At 32.8% G+C, this 9710-nt stretch overlaps 1 protein-coding gene across 6 annotated transcripts in view; it reads left to right on the top strand.

Annotated features, from left to right (window-relative positions):
* KIF20B (kinesin family member 20B) overlaps positions 1–9710 on the top strand; it is an 87643-nt gene that overhangs the window by 39883 nt on the left and 38050 nt on the right. For all 6 annotated transcript variants that reach the window (XM_077779978.1, XM_077779969.1, XM_077779961.1 and 3 more), the window contains 3 exons: positions 1167–1320; positions 4821–6057; positions 6401–6539. In XM_077779978.1, the coding sequence (XP_077636104.1) occupies positions 1167–1320; positions 4821–6057; positions 6401–6539 (1530 nt within the window). The remainder of the gene's footprint in view (positions 1–1166; positions 1321–4820; positions 6058–6400; positions 6540–9710) is intronic.

Raw genomic sequence — 9710 nt, 5'->3', positions numbered from 1 at the left:
TAGTTTGAAGGAGAAAAAAATGATCAGATCATTTTGATAGTAGTGAGGAAAGAGACAACTTGAACCTGTCATGGAGTGTTTGAAAACTCTCAGGCTCTGTCAGCAGTGTGATCTGTCTATTCCAGGCTTTTGTTGTTTCTCAGTGACACCAGGGGACTAATTGTGAAAAGTGTGGAGGTTTTTCTTCATGACATCTTCCTATTTTTAGGGATACCAAAAAAAAAACTTCTTTAAAAAAAACCCTCGTTACTTTGTAATTTAAAAAAGGCATCTCATGTATATCTTCTGAATAAAATGTTTGATTTTATGATATAAAATGGCATTTTGTTTTTTTCATACAATTTTTCCAAAGGATTGCTACCAGCATGTAGAGATTTAAGTAATCTTCCACATTAAAAAAAAAAATCCCTGCCTTTACCATACCTTTGATTACTTTATAGTCTTAACTGCTGAGTTTCATCCTTCCTCTTATTGAAGAACAGTATAGTCTTTTTTTTTTTTTTTTCCACTAGCCTTTTAGGGAGGCATAGTATCTGTCTTAAAAAATAAAAATCTGAGTAGTTTTTATTTAGATAAACTAGGAGCTCAGTTTTAAAGCTGTATGTAGACTGTATATCTTTAAATATACCTAGGCTAGAAGCTAAGGCCACAACTATTTTTCTGGGAGTTGATAAAGATTAGAAAGTGCTGCTTATCTCTGAGAGGCTTTGGTTATAAAACAAAACACTTATAGACTTTCTAGAGGGGGACCTCAAGATTTTAAGTTCAGCTATCTAGAAAACAGTTTTGTGGTAGTATTTTTGTATTTTCCTTTTCAAAGCACATTTGGAATGTGACTTAGGGGCGAGTGTTTTAGGGTTCTCCATTTAGCCCCATGCAAGTCTCTAAACCCACTAATGAGAACTCTGTTTTTAGGTATCAGGATGAAACTACATGCTTAACTGACTTCAAGATAAGTGTTTTTGTTTTCCTTAGTGAGTGTACAAGTTAGTTAATACCACTCATTTGACAGAGCCATCAGTTATTTTAGGGTGAGATTTAAATAAATTGGAAAATGTTTTTGTTTGAAAATAAAATTATGATACACTACTGAAATATAATTTATATAGCTTTTACATGTATTGTAGCTTTGTGTTTGTGAACTAATCTTAATTATTCTATTTTAGGACAAGGCTGGTACATCTTCTTTAATAATAAACAATACATTGGCTTGTAATGAGACAGTTCAAGTGCTTAAGGATGACAAAACCAAAACTGATTTGGGAAGAAAAAGACTAAATGAAAATGAGCTTCAACTAGATGAACCACCAGCGAAGAAAGGTACTACTTCATTTGTCAGTAAGAGGACTTTAAGAAAGTTAATTCCTAAACTAGTAATGGACAAAGTTGCAAATAGGAGGAAATTTACTTATCTAAGGAAAAAACCTGAGGAAATGTAAATGCCGCTGATTTTTATGCTAATGCTATAAACTGCCTAGAGGATGGGTGTGTGTTTACAGCTGTCTTTTATTTTGATAAAATAATTTTAGAAATTGTGTTTTTATCACTCGTCTGCATGCCTATGATTCTTTTTGCTTCTGTTCTTAAAAGTAGTCTATTTTCATAATTATAGTATCTTTTTATGCCAAAATCTCTCCACATTGTTTCCTCCCTTTGTGTTCTTTATTCCTCCCATAAAGGACATTTGAGAGCAAGACTTTGAGCTGAATAGTACTAAAGACAGATGTGCTTGAGTTACTGTATTTACTATGGAATTACTTAAAAGTGGGTGCATGCTTACTGTATAGTATATGTCCCTATTTATGTGGAAGAATATATCAACTATTATGTTGTCTCTACTGATTCATAATTTTTTTGGGAAAACTTTTGTAGTATAGTACAGGGCATAAGGGCTTTCTAAGAGAAGGTTTATAAACTTTAGCTTTCCTGCCTCGCTGTTTCACCTTGAGAAAAATGAGTAAGTTAAGTCTTACTTTTGTCATTAGTAAAATAAGTTACTCTCTGTCTCCTGAGTTGTCAAAGATAGAAACAATTGGGTAGTATACCAACATAATAAACATCTCAAAGAACCTCAGTGAAGTGAATGTTTGCAAAAGTAAATGCCGTAGAGGATAATATAGCATTAGATATGTGGTTTATAGGATGTGCAGTGCTCATGTGAGCTAATAGATCGAGACTAATAAGCATATGCCTTCTGTTAGGCACTGAAGGAGGGGTGCCTTTGCTACCGGGAGAATAACCTTGCTATGATTTTCCATAGCGCACTGTTCCTCTTCCTCTTTCACTTTGGTCAGTGCCATAGAGTAGCTGAGAATGTAGAATCAGTAGGTCACTAGAAAGTAGAAGTGGCCAGGAGCAAGTTATACACACAGTGGGACTAATCTTAAAGGTAACCCATTCATGAAGAAGAGTATTTAAGAACTGTTGTTATTAGGCATAAATAATTTTAATATGGGTAGATTTAAGTAATTTTATGTAATGCAACAAAATATTTTTTTTCTCCTTGAATTCACAACCACTTTGGCCATTTCTCAATTTTTTTATGTTATTAGAGACTACAGGGATTATATATGGTATCCTATAAAAATCGTAGATAAAACCACACTGTTTCCCCTTTACTTTCTACTAAAATCTCTAGAATAAAATATGTGAGTCCTGTAACCCCTAGGATAGGATAAGGGGGTTGATAGTGTTTCATAAGCTGCATGTTTTCTCTTTTTAAAAAGGAATGCCAAGCAATTTTCCTATGAAAGTGAATTTGCTTGTTTGAGGTCATTATGTCTATACTCCGGGGAAGCTGGTAACCATGTAAACAGCCTAGGAAATAAGCCTTCAGGTAGCAATAAAGGAGGCAAAACAGAGACATGATAGAGCCTGCTTACTTGTGATTGTTCAGTCAAAACTGTAACTGTTATAACAAAATATAGTGAGCAGTATAAGTGTATGTTAAGTATAGTGCAAATATTGAATTAAAGTGTTAACTGCATTCTTATTGTTTATGTTTAGTTTTTATAAGTTAACAATAGACAGTGAAGAGTTTTTCCCATCTTGGTTGCTTGACTAAAACTTTAATTTCTCCCTGACAAGGCTGTTCTGAATATGTTCTATGAATCTTTTGATATAAAACATTTAAAATTTTCTGAAAGAATAGAATGAATATCTGAAAAAAAATCAGGTACAAAACAAATTAGTTTGATTTACCTTATGTAATTATCCCAGTCATGAAATAGAGTAAAATTAAAGAACAACATTATTTGATCACAAAAATTTTAATAAGCTTTCTGTATTCACTTAAGGGTTTAGGGACTATATCCATATGGTATGCGTGACTCAAATTTCTCGACTTAGGACAGATAGGATCTATTTGTGAGTTGTGAATTTCTGATTATTCTCATTTTAAACTTGCTTAGATCCCATCTCTCCTCATGAAGGGTTCAGACAATTTTATAACTTGCCTTTTTAAAGGGCAAGAGGATTCTTTTTTTAAAAAATACATTTCTAAGTTATGAAAAAAAGAGTCCAGGACTCTTATCATCCTCATTTAGTTTTCTTAATTAGGCATTTACACTGATGAAGTCATAGGTATAAATATAGCATCACAAGTAGAGAATTACATGAAATGGGAAGTAGAACAGAAATCTGAACCATGGAGAAGACTGGATAATTCCACTGTGGGATGACTTACTACAACTTTGTAAAATGTTAGGAGACACTCTGACAGAAGAATAACGTATTGGTTGAAGATTATTTAAAAAAAAAAATTCATAAGAGTAAGTGGGCTAGTTTGTTGTAAAAATTGGGTAAATCTTTAAGATTCCAGAGTAGCTGGAATCCTTAGAATAAATTAAGAATCTTGAGGCAGTAAATTGGGAAAATGTAACTACAAACAAAAGAAGAGCTTCAAAAATAAACTTAGCAGCTTTTAAGATAGTGAGGTTATACAGCAAGGGTAATGCCATGTTTTCCCCACCCTCTCTGAGGCAAAGGAGACAGTGAGTTATAGGTAATAAAACCTTATTTAGTGGGCTTTTAATATTGGTCTCTATTAAAGAAGAGAGATCTTGGGATTCCATAATGAGAATGCACAGTTACCCAAGAGCATTTAGACAATTGGGTGAAGAAAACAAATACAGATTGTATTTGAAAAATAGAAACTTACTGATAAGGCTTGTTTTTGTGTGTATATCATGGAAACTGAGAGAGGTGATATTATTACTTCTGCTTTACATTTGAGGAAGTGGTCTTAGGGTTAGGGAGTTTATTGACAGTTATACACCTAGTGAAGAAGGGTAAGGCAGTATTCTCAGAATTTCAACCATTTCCCCCCTAATTTGAGCTATGAAAAATAAGTTACTAAGTTTTCAAGTCATTAATTTAGTGGATCCAGTAATATAATTGTACTTTAAAATTGTTCTTTAGGATTTGGGATGTCTACCTTAAGTGTCTTGTTATGTGATTTCCTTCCCTCTGTCCCATGTTATAATGATAACAAAGACTTGTAGTAGAAAATTTAGGTAATATTGAAAGTTATAAAAAGAATAAAAATAACTGGTAATCCTACTCAGGTAGCTACCATTGATTCTAGTGTATTTCCTTTGCCAACTCTTTCTGCATTATTTTAAGGAACTATAATTTTACATAAATGGGCTTATGTGGTTGCATGTTTTGCAACCTGTTTTTTCTTTTTCACTCAATGCCCTATTTCTGTTTTTCATCAAAAGTTTGCTTTCATATTTTATGTTTTAATATTGGCCTATTGGGTAATTTTTTTGGTTTTATTAAGGTTTGCCAGGTTAATAACAGTTTTCTTATTTTTAAAGGACCTATCCACATAAGTCCAACTATTACTGAAGCTGAAAAGAAAAGTGAAGAAATGCAGAAGATCGTTTCAGAAGATGAGGAAGGCATTAGAATTTTACAGGAAAATAATGAGCTGAAAACATGTCTACTCATGGCTGAGAATGAACTTAAAAATGAAAAGGAAGAAAAAGCAGAATTAAATAAAAAGATCATTAGTTTGCATGAAGAACTTTCTTTTTCTGAGAAAAAGAATTTTACTTTAAATATAGAGGTCCAACAAATTCAGTCAAATTATGATAATGCAATTTCTGAATTACAATTGCAGAGAGGTATAAATCAAGAACAGGAGGAAAAGATTGAGAAATTGTCAAAGGAGATAGAAGCTGCTAGAAAAAATATCACAACTAATGTTTCACAAATAAAATTAATGCAAGCAAAAATAGATGAACTACGAACACTTGATTCAGTTTCACAGATCGCAAACATAGATTTACTCAATCTCAGGGATCTGTCAAGTGGCTCTCAAAAGGATAATTTACCCAATACACAGTTACACCTTTTAGATAATGATGATTTGGTAAGTAAGCAGGTTAACAAATACCATATTCAAGAACTTACTAGGGAAAGTTCTTTCCACTCTACTATTGAAGACATCTGGGAAGAATGTAAAGAGATTGTTAAAGCCTCTTCCAAAAAAAGTCATCAGATCCAAGAATTGGAACAACAGATGGAAAAATTACAGGCAGAATTAAAAGGCTGTATGGATGAAAACAATAGACTAAAAACAGAGGAGAGAGAGAATAAAAATCAAGGTGACCTACTAAAAGAAAAAGAAAATCTTATTCAGCAGCTGAAACAAGAATTGCAAGAAAAAAACATTTCTCTTGATATTCAAGTACAGCATGTAGTTGAAGGGAAGAGAGCACTTTCAGAACTGACACAAAATGTTACATGCTATAAGATGAAAATAAAGGAACTTGAAGCAATCTTAGAAACTCAAAAAGATGAATGTAGTCGTTCAGCTAAGTTAGAACAAGAAATAGTGGAAAAGGAATCTATCATCTCAAAGCTAGAGAGAAATCTGAAGCAATTTCAAGCAGATCTTCAGGATTCTATGAAAAACAACAAAGATTTAAGTGAAAAGGAAATCAAGTTGAAAGAAGAAATCACACAATTAACAAATAATTTGCAAGATGTAAAGCATTTGCTTCAGTTAAAGGAAAAAGAAAATGAAACCAACTGGCAAAAAGCAGAAAAGTAAGATAAATGTTATTAAAATATTTTAAAATGTGCAAAGCCTTTATTTTATTGATTTTCCTATGTAGCTTTTAAATAGTAGATGGGCATAACTTAATCTAATAAAATACAGCATGTATGATGAGTAAAGAACTTGAACTTTATTCAAATAAGCCTTTGGAACCAAAAGTTATATACAAAAATTGTTTATAAAATCACATGAAATCCTCTGTAAAGGACTCATTCACATTTGGACATTCCAAGTTTGTGAAAATACAGAATTTTGTAGATTGTTACCAGTTACATGTATGATCTTATATGTTTAGTGGTGTGTCACTATAGAAAAATGATTTGTGTTCTTTAGGTTGAAAGAGGAGCTCTCTGCAAGCTCTGCTCTTACCCAGAATCTGAAAGTAGATCTTCAGAGGAAGGAAGAGGACTATGCTGAGCTGAAAGAGAAATTGGCTGATGCAAAAAAACAGATTGAGCAAGTACAGAAAGAGGTAGGTTATTTGAAAAGTTGTATGGCCAATTTAAATAACAAAGATTGTTTTCCTTTCATAATGTAGCACACTTTTTAGACACAGATTTTAGAATTAAACATAACATTTGCCAACTCCATAATTTTTCTTAAAATGATGAGAACACTTATTTCACAAAAGAAAATTTAGCCAGCTTAAACTGAAGAATGTCCAACATTAAGAAAAATATGTGGGGGAGGCTGATGGGGGAATGGGTGAAATAGGTGAGGGGGATTAAGAGTTCACTAATCATGATAAGCACTGGGTAATGTATAGAATTGCTGATTCTGATTATATATAAGATTAGATTTTTTTTTTCTTTTAAGCACTGCCAAGTTCTAGTTCCCCCAAAAGTAAAAATCAAACTTGTGTTTGCAGATCATATTCATGAGTCGTATAGTTGTAACAAGTTTGTTACAGTTTAATATTAAAATAGGAAATGCAATCACTGATTGCAAGTACAAAATCCATAAAGTATATACAGTGAGAAAAAACTCCTTTCTACCTAGCCATCAAGTTTCTCTTCAAGGGATCAAATGATACCTGTTACTTCCTCTTTACTTTTTCCTCTTTCTAGCCTTCTTTCTTTTCTTTCTGTAAAAAAGAAAAAAGAAAATATCCTATAGACAATGTTGTGAATCTTGTTTTTTTTCACTTAATAGTGCATCTTGGCTGTCTTCTTCTATCAGGATAATGTCAAGAATCTCCAGGGGCACCTGGGTGGCTCAGTGAGTTGAGTGTCCAACTTCGGCTCAGGTCATGATCTCACGGTTCGTGGGTTCAAGCCCTGTATCGGACTCTGTGTTAGCACCTCAGAGCCTGGAACCTGCTTCAGATTCTGTGTCCTCTCTCTCTCTGTCTCTCCTTGTCACACTCTGTCTCTCTCTCTCAAAAATGAATAAACATTAAAAGAAAAAACCCCTCCAATGAACTATTTTATAGTACAAACTATATTTGCCATTAGTTAATTGGTCCTGTATTATATATTAGACAGTTCAGATAATTTTGTCCTCTGCTGATTGAGCTTATGCAGCAAAGTCATTTGAACATTTACAAGTCATTCTGTGGTGTATAAATTCCTAAAAGTAGAATTTATGGTTCACTGGTTTGTACATTTGTAATTTTGATACTTATTACCCTCTTTATGCCAATTTGTAAGCCAGGAGTAATTATGAGAGTTAAGACTTTTTTTCCCACCCTAATCCACAAAGTAGTATTTTATCATACTGTTTGATATTTACTAATTTGACAGGTAAATAGTATGTATATCACGGTAATAATTTTATTTGCAGTTTTGTAATTATGAGTGAGCATCTTTTTGTTTAAAAGCTGTTTATATTTTTTCTATGAACTGTGTATTCATATCTTTGGCTTTTTAATTTGGGTTATTGATTTTTGTTCTGTTTTTCAATTATTTTTGCTTTATAGGAGCTTATTATATATTGAGGAAATTAGCCTTTCTAAAGATATGAATTGAAGACCCCTTCCCCTCATTGCTGTTTTTTTTGATAAGGTTCTTTTTTGCCTTATAGCAAATTTTGATTTTCATGTATTTAAATTTATTAATTTTTCTTTTATGACTTCTTGATTTTGTCTTGTACTTAGAGTTTTCTAAAAGTTGAAAGTTTTTTTTTTAAATAATTTTTTTTAAAAATTTTAAGCTTTTATTTTTAAGTAATCTCTACATCCATTGTGGGGCTTGAATTTACAACCCCGAGATTGAGAGTTGCATGCTCTACCAAATGAGCCAGCCAGGCGCCCCTAAAAGCTGAAACAATTTAAAAAAATCTTTAAATTATTTTTTAAATGTTTGTTTATTTTTGAGACAGAGACAGAGTGTGAACAGGGGAGGGTCAGAGAGAGAGCGAGACATAGAATCTAAGGCAGGCTTCAGGCTGAGCTATAAGCACAAAGCCTGATGTGGGGCTCGGACTTATGAACTGTGAGATCATGACCTAAGCTGAAGTTGGACGCTCAACTGACTGAGCCACCCAGATGCCCCAAAGCTGAAACAGTTCTAAAGAATTTTTTTTATTATTACTTTGAATTAGTTAAAAAGAATACTTAAATATGTATGGTCTGAAGAAATTGATATAGCAAATGCTTGTGAGCCCCATCCCTACTTCTGTTTCCTACCTCCATAGAAGTTATTACCTTGAACATTTTGTGTTTCTTTCCTTCTAAAAATATAATTCAAAACCATATTTATTCTTTATCTCTAAACAGTATATTGTATTTTTCTGAGACCTTTTATTTTTTGCATCATATTCCTGAGATTCTTGAGTTGGCGATAATCACTTTGACTGCTGTATAATATACCCTTGTATGACCTTCTGCTATTTATTTATCCATTTGCCTATTGACCATTTTGGGTTTTTTTCTGTTTTTGCTCTAGAAGCAGCATTCTTCTCTTATACATGCCTGTGTGTATACTTGTGTGAGAGTTTCTATTCCAAGGGGTGGAATTGTTGCATCAGAGGATGTGAAGGGGTATTATTGCCATTTGGAATTGCATTCCTCTGATTACTAATGAAATGCAGCACGTATTCATATTTTTATTGGTTATTTGTTCTGGTTACTACTCTGAAATCATTTCATATTTTCTTTTAATTGTACTTTTTTTTTTTATTAGTGTGTAGGACTTCTTCATACTTGATTCTTTGTCGCTTAAATATGTTACAAATATCTTCTGGTTTGTTGTCTTGATGATTGAAATTCTGTATTTAAAATCTTTTTTTTTTTTAATGTTCATTTTTGGGAGCCAGGGCGCAAGTGGGGGAGGGGCAGAGAGAGAGAGAGAGAGAGACAGACAGACAGACAGACAGACAGAATCCAAAGCAGGCTGCAGGCTCCAAACTGCCAGCACAGAGACTGATGTCGGGCTCAAACCCATGAACCATGAGATCATGACCTGAGCCAAAGTCGGAACCTTAACTGTCTGAGCCTGAAGTTCTTTTTTTTAATAGTTTTATTTTTTACCATTCTTTTGAAAACCAGACCACCTTATTCTTCAAATGTACTTAAAAGCCAGCATCTGTCGGTGCTCCACTTATTTCTGTGATTCTTATTTTCACTCAGTTTTTATCTCTGTTATTTCTTTTTTTTTTTTTTTTTTTATTTTTTTAGTTTTTTTATAAAATTTCATTTTTTTTT

Source organism: Crocuta crocuta, unplaced genomic scaffold (assembly GCF_008692635.1).
Source record: "Crocuta crocuta isolate KB4526 unplaced genomic scaffold, BGI_CrCroc_1.0 scaffold170, whole genome shotgun sequence".
NCBI lineage: Eukaryota > Metazoa > Chordata > Mammalia > Carnivora > Hyaenidae > Crocuta > Crocuta crocuta.
The sequence above is the reverse complement of the archived record's forward strand: the minus strand, read 5'-3'. Positions and strand labels throughout refer to the sequence as shown.